This window comes from Rhineura floridana, chromosome 5 (genome assembly GCF_030035675.1).
Source record: "Rhineura floridana isolate rRhiFlo1 chromosome 5, rRhiFlo1.hap2, whole genome shotgun sequence".
NCBI classification, from domain to species: domain Eukaryota; kingdom Metazoa; phylum Chordata; class Lepidosauria; order Squamata; family Rhineuridae; genus Rhineura; species Rhineura floridana.
Window position 1 is genome coordinate 66300460 of NC_084484.1, and position 25451 is coordinate 66325910.

General features: G+C 42.5%; 1 protein-coding gene across 8 annotated transcripts in view; it reads right to left on the reverse strand.

The window, feature by feature from the left end:
- The window catches only part of LOC133384989 (arylsulfatase H-like), a 39142-nt gene extending 17327 nt beyond the window's left edge, over positions 1 to 21815 (reverse strand). Inside the window, exons 1-9 of one of the 8 annotated variants that reach the window (XM_061627050.1) lie at positions 16998 to 17173; positions 14855 to 14925; positions 13416 to 13486; positions 10541 to 10690; positions 10320 to 10379; positions 7117 to 7238; positions 6665 to 6787; positions 4152 to 4575; positions 3101 to 3147 (exon numbers count right to left, since the gene is read on the reverse strand). In XM_061627050.1, coding sequence (XP_061483034.1) covers positions 3101 to 3147; positions 4152 to 4575; positions 6665 to 6787; positions 7117 to 7238; positions 10320 to 10379; positions 10541 to 10690; positions 13416 to 13450 — 961 coding nt within the window. In that variant the 5' untranslated portion in view covers positions 13451 to 13486; positions 14855 to 14925; positions 16998 to 17173. Of the gene's footprint in view, positions 1 to 3100; positions 3238 to 4151; positions 4576 to 6664; positions 6788 to 7116; positions 7239 to 10319; positions 10380 to 10540; positions 10691 to 13415; positions 13487 to 14854; positions 14926 to 16997; positions 17174 to 21498 lie in introns of those variants that run through there. The other 7 variants (XM_061627044.1, XM_061627045.1, XM_061627043.1 and 4 more) reach the window with 7 other exon arrangements.
- Positions 21816 to 25451: the final 3636 nt, after the last annotated feature.

Consider the following 25451-nt stretch of genomic DNA (forward strand, 5'->3'; position numbering starts at 1 on the left):
TAACCACATTAGCATGGGTTTAAGTTCAATTGAGTTTCTCATAAGGTGTAGTAATAACTGAAGATGGCACAGTGGTGCGGGTAGTAAGAAAACTGCATTCCTTATCTTGAATCCAGAGTTCCTGGATCTACCAAGTTCCAAATATAGTAAGATGTGATAAGGAATAGTCACATAGTGCGTAGTGCTAGACCAGACATTATGAGCAGAGATATCTGAGTGGGAAATTACTATGTGGAAGCAGCTAAAAGTAAAACAACACCACCACGGGGCCAATCTACATGTTAACATAATAATATCTATTACAGAGCAATCTAAACCCCAGGCCCCCATCACTGCCCCCAGAGCTCTGCTGCTCATCACAGCCAGGGCAGAAGGTAATGGGGGATGGGACAGACAAGAAAATTCTGGTTTTTTGCTTTACCATTTCCAGGCTGGTGCAGTAGAAAGGTTTAGATCAGGCCTGTTTCTACAACTCGCCAGTAACTGGACTGGCTTAGGACCTAGCAGATCCTTGGCTGGCCCAACTATGCCCCTCCCGTCTCCCAAACATTCCATTATATGCTGGCAATGGCCAGCAGGGATATCACTGGTGGTAGCTTCTGCCCATCCATGGTTTAGGCAGCACACAGTTGAGAGCTCTGTGGTGGTGGATCACCCCAACCAGTGAAGCCTAGTCTGGCTTGGCAGAGCTAGGTGGAGAGCAGGGATGGAAGAATCCATCAGTTTTGGTTCTTTCACTTTTTCGGTTCTCTCATTTTTCCAGTCTTAAATTCAGTTCTCCACAGTTTTACAATATATGTGTTTGTTTGTTTAAAAAGAAATACTCATTAAAATTCTTCAGCATATTTGTGCAAATTTCTCCTAGTCAGGTGTGTTTTCACAACGGGCCACTTCAGGTCATACCAGTTAATTTTTTTTTCCAGGTGCCCCCCTAACCCCCTCTTAGAGTCCCTATGTCTTTACAGCCAATCAAGTTATGCAATTCCCAGGTGCTGAGCCAAAGACGGGCCTTGCATCCAGCAAGGTGAACAGTGACATTTACATAGAGAGGAGGGTGGACAGCCAAGCTCAGGTACTTACTTTCTTATGATCACTGCAAGCTCAGGCTGCCAGCCAGCAGAAACCTTTGGGGGAGACACTGGGGCTTGCTTTTAAAAAAGTTTTGAAGGGAAGTATGGAGCAGTATATGAGTCCCTGCATGCTGAAGATGCTGCTGTCTGCCAGCAAGTGCTTCCTTTCCTTTGCCCCAGGGAGGAGTTTTATGAAGGGTGCGTGTGTTCATTTAGAGAGAAAGAGATTTTGTTCAATGTGGGCTTACTCCTAAGTAACTGTGCCTTGGATGGCAGCCTTGCGACCCATTCCTATGCATGCTTACCAAGTAAGTGTGTAACTCAATAACAACTGTAGGAAGATCGTCAGAAAACTCTGAGAATGCAAATATAATACCACATGACTGATTTTTGTGGTGGGGGAGGTGCACTCTAAAGCGTTAACTAGAAACCTCAGATTGGTACCTTACTGTTTTGGAGCAGAGAGACAGAAAGTGTGTTGCCAACTCTCTCTTTTTTTTTAATAAAAGGGGGGGGATGTGTGGTTTTGTTCCAGCCCAAAGCCAGGAATTAGGGAGGAAAAGAGAAAAAAATAAGTTGGGGAGGGGGATATGTGTGTGTGCTTTTGTGTGCAGATCCATAGCTGGGTGTGCGTTTCTGTTGGGGAGGCGGAGTTATGTTATCGTAGGTCTTTCACCTGCTGATCTTAGGCTGGTAATGCTACATTCAGTGCACAATCAGGCATCGTATTTCAGATGGAGAGGGTTGAAAATGATTTCAGATTTATAGCAGTTCTGCTCAGATGCTCATGCTGGGATAAATTCAAGATTGAAATAGTTAAAATCAAGCACTGGTTAATTTTTGTGATTACTTATTAATACTTCATAAAAACTATAGCACTTTTCTTTTTTATTTTTGAGCAAAAAGGATTTGAAATGCCCACTCAGCCATGAAGCTTATTTGATGCCCTTGGGCCCAACCTACCTCACAGGCTTGTTGTGATGTATAAAATGGCTACAAAGGGGGACTTAGGGTGCAATCCAATACATATTTATCTGGGAGTAAGTCCCATTGAACCCAGTGGAGCTTACTTCTGAGTAGACATGTATTGGATTGCAGCCTTAGTGCTACTATCATAGGCATCAAATTTTGCTTCCTTTAACCAAAATGATTCATTTTTTATAAAGGAAGGGACATGTTTTCTTCTCTGCTCCCTACCCCTCCAGGCCTCAACCAATCTGGAATGATTATTGTGTGTTTAGATGCATGCTAAGTCCCAATTGTATTCAAGTGTGCTTACTCCCAGGTTGGTGTGTACAAGGGGCCCTTTCTCCTCTACCCCTCCTTACAAAGAATCCTAGACTCCTTTACAAGGCCAGCGCCAAGGGGCGGCCAGGTCTGGCCCTGGCCAAGGGCCCCTGAAGGGCCCCTCCTTAAGGTATGGGGGTAGCGCTCACCTTCTGCGATTCTCAGCAGGGTTGACTCCTGACCCTGCTGCAGATCACAGAGATGGAGCTCCTAGGGCCCCCCCATACAGACCATTTGGGCCCACGGCACCAGCCCACTCCACCTATCTCTCTTTCCTTTCTGTAAATGCTCTGTGTGCTGCACGCTCAGCTGCCATCAACCAAGATGGCAGCAGAAGCTTCTCTAAGGGGCTGATGCCCCTACTGCCATTTCGGTTGATGTCAAGCATGTGCACGCACGCAGTGTAGCGTGCATACGTGCCATCAGCAAAGATGGCAGCAGGGGTATCAGCCCCTTAGAGAAGCCTCCACTGCCATCTTGGTTGATGGCAGTGATCTTCGTGTGGATCATTCACAGAAAGAGAGAAGAAGTAGGTGGAGTGGTCCCGCACGGTTCTCATATTGTTTTGGAAAGTGCAAATTTGATATATAGAGCTTTAGATGTAAACTGGAATGAATTTCTTCCCCATCCCTAGTAAACTGGAGATACCCGTCCATCTCACCCAAACCTCCTTCAGCATGGCATATCAGGGTTTGGATTCCTCTGCCCACCTGTTAATAATCTTATTTTTAAAAAAGACTTACCTACCATCCAGTCCATCTCTTCTACATTGTCGCCATACAATCCATGGCTGCTTTTTCCAATGAATTTTTTTGTTGTAACCAGTGGCGTGTGAACATGCAAGAAAGAAACAAAGAGGAAGAATGGCCCTTGCTTGTTCCTACAAAAATAAGTTGCCAAAAGTAAGCTTCCACAGAAGAAAATTAATTGTGTGCATGTGCATATGATGTTCTGATATTTTTGTCAGTGCCTTGCGCAGAATCTATAGTGATAGTACTGGATTCATTAAATCAAGGATGGGGAAGTTTGGGGGGGCAAATGCAGCCCTCCACACCTCTCTATCTGCCTGTGAGACTCTCCCCAGATCACACCCCTCACCAGCCCTGCTTTTCACCCTCCTTGAGTATTTTTGCCTGGCTAGAATGTATCCCAGAACTCTGCCCATGCTCCTTGTTTGCCTGGATGGAGGAGAGAGTGTGTGTAGAAACAATACTGTACAATGTAAAATTAACATTCATTGTTTCACCACTTTTGCTTGTATCTCTGCCCACCATTGGAATGTGGCCCCTGGGAGGTTGCCTAGTAGGGAATGCGGCCCACAGTTTCCTCAGCTCTGCATTAAACCATCTCAAAGCTTGTAACCTAATAGTATTTTTTTTAAAAAAAGCCCAGTGCAGTGCCTTGGTTTCTATTCAATTATGTGAAGATAATACTCTTTGCAGATGTTTGGACAATGTCTTCTCAAACCCTTTTAATCAAAATCAACACTCTCAGGAAACTGTCATTTTGTCTGATCAAGCAATTATCAGGAAGCTTCTACCCTTCGAACCATAATATTCTAAGTATATATAATAGTTGTGACTCAAGAATTCCAGAATTTGAGAGGCAAAGTAGCCATTCTGCAGACGGAAAAATAATGGAGGCTGCTGATAAAGGCCTCTTTGCGCCTGCCTCTATTGAATGTCACTACATTCAGTGACATGACTGGTCTTTTTTTTTTAATCAATATGGGTGCTATGTTTTCTCTCATCATTTTGCAACTTTGTGTAATTTATAAAAGGAATCTTGTTTTACCTTTCAATAAAGGAAATGGCTTCCCTCAGCATCAAGGGTGCAGCTCTCTCAACGTTCATTGGTTGCTCTGTAATTTCATGGTTTCTCATCACAATACAGTCCCAGTATCTTATGAATCCGAAGCTTGAGAACCAGAAAATGAAGAAGGAAAAGCCAAACAAAGCCAGGAGGAAGATGGTTTTCCAACTGAGAGGCACCAGGTGAGTGAGTTTTGCTGCTATAAGTGTAAGCACAGCGAGGGCAATCATCTGGGTATAAGACCAAAGTTTGGTTCGCAGGGACATAGCCTTCTCTGGAGGTTGTGTTATTTGACAATCACCCATTAATGAAAGTGGCATTCCATAAAAATAGTCAAATCCATGATTTAAGGGGTGATGGCAGTGGTCATTACGGGATTGACAGTTCACACCTTGATGCCACTTCCCTGAAAAACAGAATTGTGGAAGAAAAGTGACACTATTGACAACCAATGAGTACAAGGCAGGGGTGTTGACAAACTGGCTTCCAATTTCCCCAATGCATTTCAAACATTAAAATGTTTTTCCTCAAAGGAATTATTTGTTATATTTGTACCCCACTCTTCAGCAAAAAGGCTCCAGGAGTGGCTTACATACAGTCAGTTAATACAAGACAGTCCCTGCCCACAGGCTTAGAATCTAAAAAAAAATGACACATAAGAGAAAAAGGGCAGGGAGGGAAGCAGAAAAAAGGAAATAGTAATTCTCATAATAACCAGCTGTCGTAGAAACAGTTCAGGGGTAGGAGGTGCCTGATGAGCTGGTCTTTCAGCAGAGCTAATGGAATGAGCCCTACTTCTGATCTTTCTCACTAAGCCAGTCTGGTGGAATGGCCGTTTCCAGATGACAGTTGAGGGAGAGGAGGCCTGATGGAGGTGGTCTTCCAGCAGAACTGATGGAATGAGCCTTGCTTCCTATCTCTTCCACTGAGGCGCCCTGGTGGAATGGCCACTGCCAGGAGACAGTTAGCCACACAAATCTGGGACAGCGTGGGGGGGGGGCAGGAGCGGGGAATGCTCAGTATTCCTTTTGTATTTTATTATATATTTGTTTTTAATTGTATAGGCTGCTTTCCAGCAAAGTCTTCAGAGTTATAATTAAAACACAGTAAAAACACCAAAAAAGTAAAAACACCAAGATGACAGAATCAAACCAAATAAAATAAAAGAACAACCATCATTCAGTGGATACAAAAAAGCAGTCAAAATTATGAAGGCTGCATAAAAAAGGTGGACTTCACTAACCTACAAAAAGGTTGAAAGGGAAGGGGGCAGGTCTTCTGCGGGAAGGAGTTCCAGATTCTGGCATCACAGGCAAGAAGGCCCTGCTTCACATACCCACTAACTACTGTGCAGACAGTGGTGGGACACTGATCAGAGCTTTTGGAACTCAAAACCAGAGCTTGGAAAAGTTACTTTTTTGAACTACAACTCCCAGTGGCCATGCTGGCTGGGGCTGATGGGAGTTATAGTTCAAAAAAGTAACTTTTCCAACCTCTGCTCAAAACACACATACCGGAAAATCAAAAAATGCTTTCAATAGTGGAGCCCTGTCAGTGGCCCGGCCATAGCATTTTGCACCAGCCACTTTCCAAAGAAGCCCCATATAAATGCAACCAGTGTGCCATTAGGTCATGATTTTAAGGATACCTTAGGATTAGAGCAACCTGAGGAGGTTGACAGACTGCTTGCACAGCTACTGCTTGTACCCTTGACTCTTGCCCTTCCTGGCTGATTAAAACAGTCAGAGGTGGTACAGGTACACGAGTCTAGGAGAGGGCATGGTTTCCTCCCCTAGGGGAGGCCTCTCCACTGTGCTACACGAAAATGGTCACCAAAATAACTGAAGATGATTTTGGGGGCTGCAATTCAGTTTCATCAAATGGTTTTGGTTTGAGGGGACACTTATAATGGTGGCAACCATAGCTTCATTCCCTTCTCTCTCTCCCCTCCTTTAAGAATTTAAAAGCTGCTGGTGGCTTTGGCACTGGTGGCCAGATCTCTGCTTCTATCTCTGCTGATGAAACTGCCAGCAGGGTTTGCCCCCAAACAAGTAAACTCCCAAATGGTAGGAACCCAGGCCTGCATCCTGCCTTAAAGGAGGCAGTGGTGTAAGCCAATTTTCTCAAAAGAAATTTACTCCAGATCTGTCTGATCTACTGCCTGGTGTTGAATCTATCCTTTTTGATCAAGGTGTTAGAGCATGTCTTGGTATCTCAACTCTAGATAGTTCTGGATTTAGATGATTTAGATCCATTTCATTCTGGCTTCCAGCCTATTGCTGAGACAGAGAGGGAATGAGATCCTTCAAGTGTCATTCTATACCATTAGCCATGGTATCCTTCTGGGTTGCCTTTGTGGGATTAGATTTGGAGGCACTGGCCCTTTCTAGAGGGGAGTACCCAGAAGTTGGTGCTGGGGGCTACTGCTCTACCTCATGGCCTTTAATGATATATGCACGTTTTTTCACCTAAATGCTACACACAAGTTTTCCTACCTATTAAGCCAGTGGCATAGCCTTGCTTCTGCAATATCTTGGCAAAAGTAGTTTCATTCGTGGGAAGGCCTCCTGAACTAGCAACCCACTGAAGGACGCGGGAATGACCTGTTCCAGCCATACCTGAGATAACGACAACCAGTAATATGACAGTGAACATCAACAAGTTGCCCAAATATAATTCTAATGGCAGATTAAGATTTCCTCTCCCTGCCTTATTAAATGGACAACCGATGGAAACAATGAGCATTGTGAAACCTGCATAATGTAGCCTCCCTCAAAGGGAAGAATGAAAAACTAGCAACTTTAATGATACTGTAAAATTATCAGGAGAGTCCCTTTCTCACCCTCCCCAATGATATCCAATACCCCAGTACTAACGTACAGAACATTTCCACAACTGTATTCAAAGACAATTGTTTCTACTTGTGCCTTTCAACTATATAGCAAACCTGATCGGATTGGGTATCTTCCAGTTAAGAAAGCAGCTCTGCTTGGAGTACAAAGTGGAGCTGCAGCAATATGCTGAGTAAGTTTCACACCTTCCTTTGCTAGCCGATCAATATTAGGAGTCCTAAGGAAACAACAACAGAAGCACAACTGGTTTGAGCAGAGGAACTGGAAAGCAAGTAGAGAATGGCTAGACACTCAGCTTCTTGAAGAAGTCAAAGGATTCCTCAGGTTTGTGTAGTTAAAGTGGATTAAAGTGCTTTGTCACCCTAGTACAAATCCACTTTTTTAAAACTGAATTTTTGATGTCTGGAAAGTGATGGAGAAATTCACTGAAAAGTGTGAGATTAACTAATGATTAATGAGAAACCACAACCAAATCAGGATGAATACTAATTGTTTTATAACCTCCCCACAAACAAATCAGAACAAATGCTTAGTAAAGATCAGACATAATCTAACCTCTTCATAAGCTTTTTGTAAGCAAATCAGGATGCATGCCCAATAAACAGGTCAGCTGGTGTAGCCCTTGGTATGTAGTTATGGGATGACAGGCAGCAATTGAGAAACATGTAGGGCTTATTCACATGGGACATTACTTTGTACTAAAGATGCTGTTTTTAACCTATTTGCACTGTCCACAGGAGGGGCTCAATGCCAGCTGCAAACATGGTGTTTTCTATTCACACTGTGGGGAAGGATCAACCATGCAGTTTCCTAATAACCACACCCTCTAATTTAACACATTCACTCCCTCTAGGCAACTGAGCATGCTGCATGGGTTCCTTTAAAAAAACCCCTAGATATCTGTGTTTTTCCTGGTCGGATACAGCTGAAATACAAAGCTTTGTTTGAGCAGTGTTATGTTTTTGTGCACAAGTTAGGAGGGAAAATAAAATAAAGGCACCGTTTGCAGCAACATAAAAAACACCAGCAGAACGAAGGAGAGCAGCCAGGCATTTCTTGTCAGCCTACAGGAAATAAAATGAACAAAGGGAGGTGGAGAGAGTGGGCATGGAGAGGGGAACAATTGGCACACCCATCTAAAAGCATCAGAGCAAAGCATCTGCAAGCACTAGCGATATGGGGTGAAGACTTTTTTTCTTCCCTTTTTGTATTATCAGTGGATTGGGTTAGTACGGATTTACAGGGGGGAAACTGCGTAATAGCTTCTGTTTGCCAGTAACATCACATGAACCATGCAAATTAAAATGTGATATGAGTAGCACCAAACACACAGTGAACCACCATGTAGATGAGCCCATAGTTTCTCTTCTTATTTGTTTGAGACAGTTAATGGTTATATCCAACATTAGTCATACTCAGAGTAATCCCAGAGCACTGAAATTACTGGACAAGACTAACTTATGTTCATTGATTTCAGTAGTTCTATTCTGAGCAGAACTCTGTTGGATACAATATTGAGCTTTCCAGTGTAAGTAGAAATAGATGACCTAGGTTATAACATAAAGAACAGTGTATGTATGTACACACACACATTAATATGATAATATATGTAAAACACCCACATTTTCAGATATGCATGTTGATCAATGAATATTCAATATTTATATTGAAACTTATTAAAATATTTAGATCCCACCTTTGTGTTTTGTTCTTAAAACACAAAATACTCAAGGGAGTTTACGTTTTAAACACAATAAAACAGAGGGAGCCAGCACGGTGCCCTCCAGATGTCGTTGGAGTACAGCTCACATCAGATTTAGACAGCGTGGCTAATAGCCAGAGACTGATGGGAGTTGCACTCCAAAATATCTGGAGGGCACCACATTGGCTACTCCTGCAATAGATCATCACCAAGCAAAAACCCCCACAAAACTTATGAGAGGGGAATACAGTGCATAAATTCAGCATAAAAACTCATTCTCCAGGGAGTCAATTAAAATAAATCTCAATTTGAAAGGCAAACATCTGCCAGAAAAGTAAGTTCTTCATGAGACAATAAAAAACCAACAGAGCTTGGTAAGCCAAAACCAAAGGCTCATATGAGAGTGTGTGTTCAGACACAATGTTAAACTAAGGCTTAGTGTTACTTGAATAAGCCTCAGGCTTGCTAGCTCCCCAACACCACCTTCCAGCATACCAACAAGGAAGAGATTGGAAACTTTCACTTCTATTTTTAACTGATAGTAGTTTAATCTTATGTCCAAACCTGGCCAAACTGGGTTAGTCTTCACTACGGTTTACTGAAACATGCTAACTTTATACTGTACACTGTTATTAAGACTAACAACATGCTGGCTGAGTTTGAACATACAGCTAAACTGGTCCCTTGAAAATGGAAGTGAAAGCTTCTGATCTTCTCACAGCTGTACAAGTGGAGGAGAGAGCACACAAGCCTGAGGCTCATGCATACAATGCTAAACCATAGTTTCGCACAGGGATAGGGAACCTATTGCCTCCCAGATGTTGTTGGATTCCAACTTCCATCATCCCAAGCCATCATAGCCAATGGTCAGAGATCATGGGCACTGTAGTTCAACAATGTCTGCAGGACCACAGATTCCCATCTTTGGTTTAGTATTGTATCTGAACCAGTCCGGAGAAAAGACTTTGCAAGCTGGTGAAAGGCCAAGAGGAAGATGGGCCACCATAGAAAGGGAGTGCCAAAAGACCTCTTCTGTGTCCAGCCAATCATGCCCCAGAAGTGGACAGAACATAAAGAGCCTATTTATTTGATATGCATGAATGGAAAGGCTCATATGAGAAGATCCTGACCATAAGCCATTTGGGTTTTTTAATATGGTGGCCAGCACTTTTGAATTTGGCCCAGAAACAGCCTTTCTGTAGCAGCTTTGCTAGATTCTGATCTAGAACATGTTCCTACAAACGGTTCCTGTCAGAACTCCAGCTGCTGTATTGTGGACCAGCTGAAGTTTGACACTTTTCCAAAGGCAGTCTTATGTAGAGCAAATTAAGATAATCTTGATGTAATTAAGGCATGCGTTACAATGGCCAGATCTGATCACTCTAGGAATGAATGCAGCTATCACACCAGTTAGCAACCACAGGAGTTAAGCCAGATCCAGGAGTACCCCCTCCAAAGTGATGTATTTATATATTTATAAAAGCTAGTGTGGTGTAGCGGTTAGGGTATCAGATGAGTACCTAGGAGAAATCCATACTCAGCCATGAATCTCACTGGGTGACCTTGGGCCAGTCACCAACTCTAAGCCTAACCTACCTCACAGGGTTGTTGGTAGGATAATAGGGATAGAAGGAGAGCCATGTATGCCACTTTGACCTGTTTGGAGGAAAGGTGGTGTAAATGCAATAATAAATAGATAAATAAAATTAGTGTCTAGAAGGAATTCCTTGTACATCAAAAATTCATATTTTATAGATTTTTATAGTATTTATAGAATTTGGTATGGGAGGGTATAACATCTCTACAGAAGCATTTACCTGATTGTATTGTTTCCATAGCAGCCTATATCCCCAATGCCAAGGTCATCAGCCAGGAAGATGACAATGCTGGGCTTGTAACTAACCAAAGCTTGCAATTCAAATGGGTTTAGGAACAGGTTCAAACTTAGAAATAAGCATATATATCTCCTGGAAAGAAGAAAGATGATTAAACTGACACGAGATCCTTTAGTAACTATCTTAATTCATTGTATTCACATTACATAGTAACTTTTGCAGAGTTCTGTTAAGCAGCATGAAACCACAGAAGGCAGTAAAGTGTTAAGTTGGTTGGGCAATATATACCTGTCAGACAGAAATGTCACCGTGCAGCTGTGAAGACATGAGCCTGAGATAAAATGCAAACCAACCGTAATGTTCCTTTCAAACCTAGCCATCAGTTTGATTATATGTTATGTACAGACATGTAGCATATTTTTCCTACTGGAGCATGGCCAAGAGATGAGCAAGACTATGTAAAAGGTTGGGATAAGGACTGTCCCAGTATTGCTTAATCCTATCACTCTGCTGCCTGGACAACACTGAAGATCTCAGTCTGAGATTGGGGAGTTCTGCTTCTACCGTCTTTATTCTTTCATATAACTGGGTCTATCCATGTGCTTCCAGTTTACGTGCTACTGCTTCATCCATGCAAATACAGGCAAGTGTGAGCTGAAAGAGGCAACACATAATTACATTTGGGGAATTCAGTTGCATAAGCTGTATCAATATGCACTAGCCAAAATGATTTTAAGAAGAGTGAGATAAATTAATGATTAAGAGGTGTGATTAGTTTAAAAATGAACCTCCAACCTAATTTCTACAGATTTAACTTGTACAACTCTGGGGAAAGTACAATACAAGTTGCCAGAATAAGAAAATAAAGGGAATGTAACCATTGTCTTCCCAAATCTGGTGAATAGTCTAGAGCATGTATGGGGAACTTGAGGTACACACTTATCCTCTGGACACATAGTTTCTTCCAAGCAGCTCTTCCTATGTTAAGCCCCAACTTGCATGTTTTGCATCCAGAACTAGGAAATAAGAGGCAAAATGGGACAGGGCTGGTGAAAGCAGCACAAGATGGACATGTGACCCAGCGGCTCCACAGCTTAATTGTGTAAGTTGCCTCACTTAATCACTGCCCTCTCAAAACAGGGGAACCGAGGGGGGCATAGAAGTGAGTGCATCAAGGAGTAAGGAATCTAACCTCACCAATTATTTTAAACCCCATAAGAAGGAAGTGTCCTCTCTCCCGTTGCAATGAAAATAGTCTTCCAAAATGGCGCATGTGCCACATAAAACTGACAAGGAAGCTCAAACAGAGGGAGCGCTCACTGAGAGAGATGAGATTTACATGCAATTAAAAACCTTTAAGCAGGAACTTATGGACAGGTGGACAGAGTTGTTACAATGAAAATTAATTGTTTTGGCATGCACACTGAAAGCATTGAAACTACTGGCTCTGGAGCTGTAGATCTTTCAACCACACATAGGGAGGCAATCGAAAAGCTGAAAGGGAGAAATGTTGAAACAAAGCAAAAGTTCAACAAAACCAGGAATAGGAACAGAAAAATTAATGTGTACATGCACAGAATAACAGAAGAAGGCAATATGGAAACATTTACTGCAAAATGACTGACTTCACTGTTACCTGATTTCAGATTTGAAACTGGATTTGGAGAGAGCTCATAGAGCGCTGGGACCCAAACCAAAAGATGCTGCCCTGCTTCAGGATATTATAATTTGTTTTGTCAGATCACATTTTATTTAAAAAACCATCTGTAAGGGAGATGAAACCATATGGGTAGCTAACCTATCAAATGCAATGGGCAAGCCCAATCATTGCCAGGGCCATGACCCCTTACCTGGGCTACACCATTAAGGTACATAGGGAGGCCTTCCTGACCACCCCCACTCAGACTCCCTCAACTCTGAGTGGGTGAAATAGGTTAGCTTCAAGAGATGCTCCATATCCAAGCTGAGGGCCCCACAGCTAGTACCTGACCTCCAAAGATGACTACCACCTTTAAAGGTGCCTAAGAGTGCTCACAAGTGCGTCTAATTCCCCTTTAATCCCCACACCTTCCTGTGAAATGTGACCAATTCATTAAAGACACTGGTCCACTAAGCCCTAACACCCTCTGGCATCCAGTACAGAGTAGGTGAAAAAGCCTGCCCAACAAAGCCAGTCTACAGACAAGCAAAACATTTCCACTCAACCCTGAAGCAAATGGAAAAATTCCTGCACTGCAACTGAGGGTGGGCACCAAAAATCAAAAGAGGTCTCGTAGGAGCTTCAATAACCCTGCAGACCTTCCTAGCACCCATGAAAGTGTGCATGCACAAGCACACCATCCTTACGCCTTTCCTTTCTCAGCCCCAACCACAAAAGATGCACCCGGATGCAGCTTTGTGCGGGCTCGGGCAATGGCAAAATTTCAAGTTTATGCAACAGTTGGGTGGTTTGGCATTTCTACAGTTTTAAAAGGGAGTTGGAAGGAATGCTTTGTCACTTGCCATCAAGCAGCTCCCATGACAAGTGTAATATTACTTTTAAACTTAATATTACTTTTCTGTTTAATATTACTCAGGAATATTACTAATTGACATGTCATAAAACATTTTGTTGTAATTTTCACATTCTTTGCTTTTTGAAAAGATGCATTCATAGTCTTTCTCACTGGTTTCCATATTAGTCAGCAACTGAATTACGATGAACCAAAGTTTCTTTAACCCTGTTAAAGTCATGCAAAGACATACGACAACTATGCAGAAGCATACTGTTTGTGTTTTCCCATTACATTAACTAGCTACTGAAATATTTTGTCAAACAAAAGAGAAAACAACAACTAATTTTAGTGAACACTTTTACCTGGAATGGGCTACACGTTGCATGACCTCTTTCATGGGCTACCAAGATGTAGATATGCTCCAATGAAGAATCTGAAAGAAAGAAAAAGCCATAACACCAATACAAGAGAAGATCTGAAAAATCATAAATAATAATGAAAAGATATAGGTATTAAATGTCTATAGATTCATTTTTAAAAAAGGAAAAGGAAACAGCACATCGACAGTCTCATACAACCTTCTATCCTATGAATGTTGTCTGGAAGAAGAATTCTTTTTGTTCTGTATGCTCTTTACAGTTCCCTTCTTACAACCGTAAAGGAATGAATTTCTTGTTCTGCTACCACACTGTATGTGAGCTTCCCACAGTAAACATTCTGTTGCTCCACTTGACTTTTATTGTGGTAAAACCACATTTCATTCTGAGATTTAATTAGGGACTTGCATTTTTAAAATTATGTTTAGCACACATAGCTCAGTACTGTGCTGTAAAGAATTTGCTTGCCTGAGGAAGAGTCTTAAAGTGCTCCCAATCAGTCTTATAGACAAAGTTTACTCAACTTTTTCAAGGCCCAAGAGGAATGAAAGTTCCATGCTCTGTAGCCACACTGTTCTGGGACATTCCCAGAGAAAAGTGTTGGTTGTTCTAATGTTTTGATGTTACAAAACTGCATTTCCTCCTGAGCTAGTTTAGTTTAAAAAAATGTAAGTGAGTACACTGACAGCTTAGTCTTATGCACATTTACTTGAAATTAAGTGCCACTGATTTTAACAATGGGACTTGCTCTCAAGTAGGCGTGCATGGAGCTAACATTCTGCACATAGGCCAGGGAAGTGGAACCTCTGCCCCTCTAGAAGTTGTTGGACTCCAGTTCTCATCAGCCCCAGCAAGCATAACCAATGATCAGGGATGATGCGAGTTGTAGTCCGGCAACATCTGGTGGTCTATAGGTTCCCCATCCCTGATGACTCTTCCACTAGAAACTCTAGAATTTTGTTTAGTCTACGTAGCAGCTATCCTGGTTGCTGCTCTGTAAGGGTGAGCACTCAGTCCTTACTACAATGCAGGGTTTTTGGTGTGATGATGTTAAGGCAAATCTTCACTAATTTAACTTGGCAAACTTACACCAGATGAGAAAAAAATACTGTTGGTTTATTTATCTTATACACCTAAGGCACTGTCAAGAAACATTAAGAATTCTAAAATCAATGGGACTAAGGCTGCAATAAAAAAAATCAGTCCTAATGAACTCAGTGAAATGTCCAAATAAACACATCTAGGGATGCACTGTTAAGCACTGAAGTCTGCTTGACTCGTTTCAAGATTGCAAACTTGCTCTTTCTGTTTTCAGTTTCTCAGTATGGTTTCGAATATTGCACCTGTATATATTATTTCTAACAAATTTCTTTCATTAACAACTGAAGACAGAGAAAAGGAAGGAATAAAACTCGCAGACTTACCTGTTTCAGAGAAAAGAGTGGCTTTCATGAGATTCCAATATTCCCCTCCTACTTGCCACCCTGGGCTCCTACTGGGCGGGATATAAATTTAATAAATAATAAAATATGGCTTAAAAATAGAAAGGTTTCCTCAAGAGCCTTGTGTTCCCTTAAGGTTCCTAACAAAACATAGGGAAGAGGCAGGGAGATGGGGAAGAGGGGAGGGGTAAAGAAGGGATTGAGCTAGCTAAGCCTAAGGACATTTGCTCCTGCAGGCGTCTACAGGGTCAAACAGACTTGAAAGAGAAGAGCATGGAGTAGACTTCTGGAGAATAATAGTAATAAATAATAATAATAAGCCAAACCAAATAAAAACGGAATCTTGGAGTAGTCTCTTGGGAGAAAGTCTGAATAACTTGAGACCTGAGGGACACAAAGTTAAAAGATAGGTCTTCCTGAAGGGAGTTGGAGCTATCACAAAGGATTATTACATTGAGGACAAAGATGGGCAGAAGGGAGTTTAAATGACAAAAGACAGGGTACTGAGTCATCAGCAGCTCTAAACAAGAGAGATTTCCCTCTGCAGGTTGGCAGAGTTGTCACAGAGGCTCTTGAACCAATCAGAACCAGCTGCCACATGAGCAACACATTTCATGTAGAAACAGATGGTGGCGGCTTCCCAGAAAATACAAATAGTGCATTGATTAAGTTATCAGTGAAATAGTGCATTGATTAAGTGTCAGTGGACCTTGTTATCAGTTTGGTAGAAAGGCTTTTATTCTCTCTTGCCAGAATGAATTAATGACTAAACAGAGTCATATCTATGGTAAAGGTACCAGTGGTTAATGAGGTATTCCCATAATTCAGGACAAATGGTCCAGCTCAGTCCCATGTCTGGGGAGGGCAGTCAGCGTCTGCTTTCTCTGTTGGTCACTTTGGCAATGGTCTTGCCTTCATTTTACACAAAGTGAAACTCTAATAGTCATATAGTCATGTAACCCTTGGGCATGTGCAGAATTCCTGCAGGCACGTTGCAAACGCACAGTATTTTTGGCAGTATTTGTATGAATGCTCACAATTTTTATAATTGCTAGATTTGAATGCATGCAAAGTTGTGCATCCTTTAGGTCATGGATGGGAAACCTGTGTGCCTCTGTATGTTGTTGGACTTCATCTCCCATCAGACCTCGCCAACATTACCAATGATCAGAGTTGATGGGAACTGTAGTCTAACAACATCTGGGGGTGGGGCATAGGGTTTATTCCCCTGCTGTGCACCTTTTGATGCAAAGTAAAATGAGCTGGCCTGTAGTGAATCTACACATACTAAACCAGTTAATGGTTAAGATTACAATTTAATGTATTTGGTTCAACATACTTCCCCAAGCTTTTTACAGGACATATTGTTTATGATCTGGACATGTCCATGGTCTACAAATACACATCTTAAAAAGTCAGCTCAGGTTGACTTCTCCATGGGAAAACACTGGTCACAATCAGAGGAATCTTCTGGAGACGTTACTGTTTATAGCCACAAATATATCCAAACACTCAGTGTATTACAAACAAATATACTACAGAGAAAACTAGATTATCTGAGCTAAGAAGATCTAAACATCACCTACATCTATCAAAGACCCCAGGTGTCCACGACACCTGATCTTTGCTTCCAAACCAATCCCCAACTCCCTGGGCAATTGCTCCTGGGCAGACACTCCCCACACCTCTCCTTACCAAGGTTAGGTTACAACCACCACCAACCCTGTAAGATAGGTAGACTGCCACCACCACTTAACCTGGCTTTCCACTCTAAGCAAGGGGGACCCAGAGCACCAATTAGAATGAAAGAAATCCCCAAAAGCAACAGCTATTGTTACACTCGTTGCCCTGGAGTCTTTAGCCAAACCTAAAATAATAATCACTAGTCAGTAGCGTTATGGTCAAGGAACTGGATTCAGAGCCAAAGCCCCAAAGTAGCACACACCAAGTAATATGAGATAGTTTATTAAATATATAAAAGTGCATATAAAAAGAGCAGCATACAAATTCCCTTAAGCCCAAACACCCTCAGCAGGCCTAGGCATAGTCAACACTTCATAAAACACAGTGAGGGGTTCCAACAGACAAGACAGAACAAAGCTTGCTAACATAAGCTAATACTCACTTCAAAAAGTATAAGAGCCTGGTTCCCTTTGGCTCCATATACCACAGAACATCCCAGAGGCAAGTCAAGATGGCATAATGCAGGAACAACTTACGGAAGAGTCACCCTTTTTTTGATGGCGTTTTGCCTGGCAACAGCAAGACGGCCAATTAGCCAATCCTGACACCTCTTGATGATGGAATCACCTAGAAAGTTCATAGCAAGGGCAGGACTACTAATTTATGACAACTCAGGCCTCCTGACCTTGGTACCAGGCTAATCTATCAGCCTGCCTCCCTTTAGAATAACAACCCACAGCTGGCTGGTATGAGACGCCCTAATTTTTCTCAGCACAGAGTATCCCAGGAACCTATGCAAAATATTCCCAATAATGGTCTCTGGCTGAAGCATTTTACTTTGGTCACCTTTAACTCAACCTTAGCTATTCTTTACAACATCAATCACTGAGTTGACGCAATATCATCTCCACCAAAACATGCACTGCACATAATGCCTAGCTCCTTGGGGTGTGATTATACAGCCACGAGAATGGCTGTATACTATAGCCAGCGTGGATTTTTCACATTCCACAATGTTAAATTGAAAATACCCCCATGCCATTCTGATGCTTCCCTTAAGCTCATTTCAAAACAAAATCTTACAAAACTTATAGTCCTGAACTTAGAAACACTTGCTTAACAACCCTTTAAATTTTCATGGCGATACACAAAACAGTCAGAGAGAACAGAGAGTTCAAAGTATAAAAAAAGAGAGAAAAAAGTATGCAACTGATCAAACCCACCCTCCCTTCTCCTCCCTCCTATCCTGTCCCTCTTGCCCCTTCCCTCCCCCTTCCTTTGCCCCTCCCTCCCCCTCCCCCCCCTCCCCCTCCCCCTCCCCCTCCCCTCCTTCCCCTTCCCCCTCCACCTCGCCTTCCTCCTTCCCATGGTCAGTCTATCTTAAGCATGATTGCATGGGAGTAAATACCATTGAACTCTATAAGCATGCAAATGATCAAACCTGCCCTCCCCTTTCCATTGCCCCCCTCCAATCCGGTCCTTCTCCACCCCCTCCTCTTCCCCCATGGTCAGTTTTACCCATCCTAACCATGATTGCATAGGAGTAAATCCCATTGAACACAATAAGCATGCAAATGATCAGACCTGCTTTTCTCCTCCTTCCCCTCTCCTCTCCCTTCCTCCTCCCCTCCCCTCTTGCTTCCTCCTCCTCCCCTGTCCCCTGCATGTTTGCACGGGAGTAAAACCCACTGAACTCAATAAACATGCCAATGATCTAACCTGTCATTCTCCCCTCCCCTTCCTGCCTTCTCCCATCCCCCTCCTCCCTTCTGCCCTTCCTCCCCTCCTCCTCTCCATCCTCTATGGTCAGTTTCTATCCATTCTCAGCAAACTTGCACAGGATCCCATTTCTTAACTCCCAGATTAAAAAGCAGAGAAATTCACTAATAGGCAAAAACCCTTGCAGTTTAAGAATGTACCTATAGCCCACAGATCTTTCTATCTAACTTTAAAAAGCAGGGAAATTGGGGAGCTATAGTGAATGCACCAGGGGAGCAGGAGACCTGACTTCATCTCTGAGATATTGTACTGCCCTACAAATTTGTAAAAATGCAAACACAATTTGGGTTGGTCTTTCACAGTCCAATCCACTTCTTGTGTAGCTTGGAAGAATTTGGTAACATGTGCCTCTGAGCATATGGTGAGTGATTGACATTTCAATTTTTGTGAATTTTCCTATAGGAAATCATTTTCTTTTGTTTCTATTTCTGTGAATATGTGAAGTACAGCAACACTGCAAAATTAACACTAAAAAACTCCAAAAATAATTGTGGAATAATGGCGCTGACTATTCTGCAGAATAGACTCCAGTGGACCTCAGGAGTGTCTCAGTTTGCACAAGATCAAACAGTGGGAGGTGAAATATATTCTAGCAAAATTCTAGGTATCCCCTATGTTTTTAATTGACCATGCCCACCTTGCCTTAAATGAAGTGGTTTTAACATAGCAGGCTGAAAACATGCATCCTCTTTTTTCGAACAGCTAGAGTTATTGCTTAAGTAGCAACATATTGTAATCAGACTGATTTTACATCAAACTGCGGTTTCAGATTCCACTGCTAATGCACTCAAAATAGAAATAGAACATAACCTCCAATTTGAAACACAACTGTCTTCACCATCATATAACATTGACCAATAAGAAGGCTTTGAAATTAATAAAAATAATTTTGACACAGATTTCTAGGATGAATAATGAGGGAAATATACTTTTCTAGTTTAGATTCTCTGTAGAAACATTAGTAACACAGGAAAGAAGAAAAGTAAGAACACCAACAAACATACAAAAATATAATTCTCTATCTTTGGAGATGGCAGGTGTTGCCACCACTCCCCATATGCTCAGAGGCACATGTTACCAAATTCTTCCAAGCTACACAGGAAGTGGATTGGACTGTGAAAGACCAACCCAAATTGTGTTTGCATTTTTACAAATTTGTAGGGCAGTCCAATATCTCAGAGAGGAGGTCAGGTCTCCTGCTGCCCTGGTGCAATCACTATAGCTGCCCAATTTCTCTGCTTTTTAAAGTTTGATGGAAATATCTGTTGGCTATAGGTACATTCTTAAACTGCAAGGTTTTTTGTCTATTAGTGAATATATACCTATATTGTGAGTTCTCCTATATCCAGACAGAATAGATCGTAAGACTTAACCATTCTGAGCACTTCACACTTTAAAGTTGCAACTAAACTTTGAAGACTGATGGCAGATTATTTGGCTGTTTGAAGTTTGAGGCAACAGTAGAACTGAGTTTTTGAGAGCTTCAATTTTTGGGTCAAAATGTACATGTTTTGAAAAGGGAGACTTTTTGTTTAACAGTAAATCACAATAAAATTGAAAGTGTTTCTCTGCTTTTCTTCCTAAATGCTGGGAAGTGCCGTTCCATGTGCTTCCCTGGTGATTTCAAAACAGCTTAGGCAGTACCCAAGGATAAGTCAGAAGCCAAGGGCAAGCCAGGAGGCAGAACTGAGAAGCAAGCCAGAAGTTAGAACCAAAAACAAATAAGGATAGAGGAACTTGCTAGAGCTCAGGAAAATTGCTTTTCACGCAAGGCTCAAAGAAACAGGAAGTCCTCTTTTATTCTCTCAGGAGCATTCGGTGGCCAGATTGGGTAGGTTAAGTGAGTTTAGGGCTGCGTTGGGGACCTTTTTTCAACCTGCCAGTTGTGGATGTCACCACAGGTAAAGGTGGTCAGAACAACAATGATACATTTACCTTTGCTCAATAGGCTAGTTTCTATATACACTCACACATCCTTCTCTATCCTTCATCTACACAAGCAAGAGTCATTATAGAGTTCAAGGCCACATTCCAGCCAGGCAAAAACACTCAGTGGTTATGGCCTGGGAAGAGTTCCAAGGGAAAAGAGGCCTGGAGAGACTGAGTTTCCCCACCCTGGGACCGGAGGGTATTTCACTGAGGAGCTGCCATCTGCACCTGTCCACAGAACCCAGCAGCACCTGACAGGTCTTTGACTTATCTCTGGTGTTCAGGACCTGGATGAAAAATAGACAAAAAAACCCCCCAGACGGGCTGGTAGAAAGCACACCCAAACCAGAGGTGCTTTTACACAACAAAATAGAATGAAAAAGCCTGCTGTCCTTCCAAGGTGAGTGAAACAATATAATGCCACTCAGTTATAATGGCCCAGTACAATGCCACCCTACTGAAGGTTGTCCCTAACATAGGGCAATGCAAAAAGAAAACAAGGTACATATACAGAGTTAAAGAGATTAGTGGATATTTTAATGGCTTAGTGCAGTCTCATGTATTTTCTCTTTCCCTCTCTTTTTTTCATGCACAGGATGTTAAATTATAAATACCAAATATGCAATGTACTAGCCAAGAGGTTCTGACTATGATCTCCCTGAGACATCTGTAGGACAATCCTGTACATGTCTGCTCAGAAGTTAGATCCATTGTGTTCAGTGGGGCTTACTTCTAGGTAAGTGTGTGTAAGACTGCAGTTCTAATTTCTTTTCCCAAGTCACCATACTTGTCAGAGAGAGCCATGTAGTTCTAGGCAGAGTGTATGGACATGCTTCAATCCATCATGCTTTGCATAAGAGAGCCTTTCACAATGGCATTATTCATAGGAAGAATTGATACTTGTACTAATTTCAAAACTACACTTTGATATGTAGTCTAACAACGAGGAGGAGACATCTAAAAGAGCTTTGCATTTCTTTGTCAATTTCTTTGTCAGTTTTTTTGTCAACTTTTAAATTTAGTTTGCTGATGTTTTTATACAGTGTAAACTATCTGTACCAGGTCTTCTTGTAGAGAGGAAGCTGATCTCCCAAGAGACGTAATTGAAAATAAGCTGTTTTGAAGTCAGTGTGCCGATGTGCTCTTGAGTGCCAGCAGTAGCAGTTGTGTACTTCTCAACGGCAAGAAGAAAAAGATTTCTGTATTTGATCAGAGCAAAATGACTTATACACTACCTGGTGAAGTCTCAGTGAAGCCAGAGGGGCTACGGCAGCAGTACCAGCAGGAGGAAGGAGCTTAGCTTCAGGGAAGACTTCATTCCTAGCTTTTCAATAAACCTTAACCCCAGCCACAAGTGCAATATCTTTCATCAGTCTCTGCCGGAGGCTACAAAGGAAGTCATCATATCTGTCCATCTGCTCATGCGCGTTTGCTGAACTGTTCCCACTGGAAGAAACTTAGTTTTATAGAATAGCAATTAAGCTGGAAACTTCACAGGCAGCTCTCCGCCGGCTGTCAGTCAGTGCTGGATGCACTCTGCAGCTTTCCCCATACCGTACCTCTTTGATATCAGCACAGTGTTAACATTCAGCTGCACATGTGGGACTGATCAGAGAACAGGAGGGCCTTTCATTAGAGACCTGGCTCAGATGGTTGAATGGGGACTCTCTGGTTTCCGGAAAATGGAATTCTTCCCACTCTGAATTCTTACTGAAGCAGCCATTTCCCCATGTGCAGAATATTTTCCCCAAAGCTATCCTCCCCCATCCCCCATAGGAATCTAAAATAAGCAATCAAGGAGAAATGGCAAAGGGTTGGGCAAAGGAGGACCTGTTACACATCTAAGGTAGTGAATTTTTAAAAAGGCTTTTTTAATGGTTCTTGCAGCTTCTGAATACAGCGCCATGGCTTCCTTTTTCTTTCCACCTGCATTGGAGCTCACTGCAGGACTAGAGTCTGCAGACCCACTTCAAGCCCCAGTTTTGGGAAAATACTAATTAGCACCAACTCAGATGCAGAGCTTGGAAAAGTTACTTTTTTGAACTACAACTCCCATCAGCCCTAGCCAGCATGGCCACTGGATTGGGCTGATGGGAGTTGTAGTTCAAAAAAGTAACTTTTCCAAGCTCTGCTCAGATGTAGTGTTACATCAGGGGTGAGGAGCCTTTTTCAGTCCGAGGACTGCGTTTTGTTGTGAGGAGCCTTCTAGAGGCTGCATGCCAGCAGTGGTAGGGCTGGAGCCAAGAGTAGGCAGGGCCAGAGCCATCTCACACACTCTCTTCTTCATCTGCCCACACATCACCATATCCCCTCCATTCTGTTCTTCTCCCCCTTCTTTCCCATCCTCAGCCCCAACCCCGTGCATTACAGAGCTTTTTTTAAAAAAGCTCCCATTAGCTGAAGTGGAAGCTTGTAAACAGCGTAATTGCTGGGGGAAGGGTGAGACCCAGGAGGAGAGGCTACCAGCCAGATGGAAGCCCTTCTGGTCACTTGAGTGCATTAAACTTTGAGCATATAAAATTTCAATGGTAGGGTCCTTTTGGAGCCACAAAAGGCCCTGATCTGTCTATAGGTAACACAAACTGATGGGGGACAATACATGCAGCCTGGCTTGCAGCATGGGGCAACATGCCTTGTTATGACTCTCTAGGACATCGCCTTTGGGTGATCAGGTGAAAGCAAGCAAGAATTGGAATCAGACTAATCTGTTGATTGGAGCCAGGGCAAGCTTGCTCATTTTAAGGTACACTGGGAGAGTGCTAGTGGAGGGAGGTCCTTTAGGGCAAATGGGGCTCTGCTCCACCAACTTCAGTCTTCCCTTCAGTCAGCCCCCACCTGCCTGCCTTCTTACTTACAGCCAGTCCAGGGGGTGGCACTGCCTGTTATCTTCCTCCTCCTTATTCTCAGTGTTGTCCTTGTAAAACTCAGCAGGATGGAGACAAAACTAGAAATAGCTGGCTCTGCTTGTCATTGGCTCTGTCTTCACCCACTGCTGGCCTTCCACTCCACCAGTCCCAATGGGTACCGGCCACCATTGGAGATCACATTATTGGGCTGGAGTTAGTTATGTTTTGGAAATGTTTTGCTCACTGGAAGTTTCAATAAAGTTATGGCTCTTTGTTTACTCTATATACTCTTGTGCCCCCATTCTGGGATATGGGCAAAGCTGTCATCTTCTTCACCATCACCTCTACTGCTCTAATGCCATCTTTGTATTCATTGCGTGATTGCATCAACTTAGACTGTAACCACACTAGTTGCCAGAACAAAGCATTTCCATTAGCCATGTCTGGAGGGGAATGGTTTGATCTGCTGATCAGCTGCAAAATCTCTTTGAAGCTGAATTCTTTTTTAAAAAATGCACTCAAGTTGCTCCCACCAGGTTTTATAGTAAAAAGAGGGTGGAGTTTGGCTAGCGTCACGTGCCCCCATTTTCAGAAGAGAGAGGTGGAGGTGCACTGGAACTGGCAGAACAGTGAGTGTGTTTCTACCCATCGTTTCTGTGTACTGGGGGTGTACACAGGCCACAAGATTTGCTTTATATCATTATCTGGATAGTTCTTCCTTGTCCTTTAGAAAAAAAGCCAGACTCCTGCCTTTCATTGTATATATTGTTAACTTCTCAGGTAGAACATCTGTCACCTGAATTGGCAAGATTGGTCTTGGGATAATATTGCATTCTAATCTGTTCTGAGTTGATCTGCTGTTTGTCAGATTCGACTCGTGTTTTGGGTCTGAAGCAGCTTCTCCCTCCCCCTTTTGACAGATGTGGATGAAGTTTTAGACATAACAGCCGCTCCAAAGTGGATTAAGTTGCCAAATAACAGGCAAATACATCCAGGGGGTTTGGAATGGGATACCCCAATATTTTAGGAAAAGGAAACACCATCTTAATTTATTTGGGGGTGAATTGGATGGAATTTGCAGCCACAGTTGCCTCTTCTGTGGGCATGAACACTACCAAATTTCAGAAGGACAGCTGCAGTAGTTCTCCTGTAAGGACAGCCTAGACAGTTTGAGGGTGTAAAATAGGAATCATTTAACCTCCTCTAGTGTATTGTAGGCATTTTCTCAGAAAATTGCTGACCTGAGAGGTGCTCCGGAAAGGAAACCTACAAAATTGCAGACAAATGGATTCATCCTTAGATTTTAAAGTTGGGGGTTGGGGGTTGGAGAGGAGAAATAAAGGATATAAAGAGATCAAATGAAAAGAAACTCACACCAACCAGCCCTGCAACTTGGGAGCGAGGAAGAGGATAAGACCATATTCAACACTGACAACCTTGACACAAATACAAATAAAAAACCAGAAAAAAGAATGAAAATAAAATAATTAAAGTAGGTACATTGTTTGTTGGTAAATAGAAAGCTAAGGGAAATGGTAGAAGGAACACGGGCTAGTTCATCACTTTTCTAAGCACCCTGCTCTGGAGAGTCAGAACTTGCAAGAGAACAATGAAGGAGCACGGGAGATTATTTCCGTCAACACCCTGGTAAAATAATTTCCTCTGATTTAAAGCTAAACCTGTTTATCCACCCCTCTCCCTTCTCCCCTCAGTCTGCAATGGGACATTTTCTTTATAGTTAGGTTTGTTTCCCTTTTAACCACAACAAGAAATCTCTGGAGCAGTTTCTTTGATGACAAAGTGGCCTGAAGCTTTTGCATAGAGTTGTTGTTCTGACGCGGTGCATTGTTAACATCACAATCCAGCTTGGGCAAGTAAAAAAAACACTCTGAGGCACTACAATTCAACTCATACTAAGGATTTCATACAGAGCCACTGCACGTGCCTCCTGTTTACCATCTGCTCCTGCAAAATGGTTTATTTCCATATACAGGACTTCTTTGTGCTCAGTGACATCTTCCATGTTTTTTGCAATCCACATTCATCTCTATCTGCATGATATTTTTCTTCTGCATTATCTGATCTACGGTAACCAAATCTGGTTTATCCTCTGCATGATTCTCATGATGTTACTGGCAAACAGAAGCTATCACAGTTTCCCCCTGTAAATCCGTACTAACCCAATCCTTTGGGTTAACTAAATCCCGACAAGACCGAGGTGTTGCTTGTGGGAGACAGGGGCAGGCTGGGGGATATAGACCTGGTGTTCAATGGGGTAAGATTGCCCCTAAAAGACCAGGTCCACAGCCTCGGGGTCATTCTTGACTCCCAGCTGTCCATGG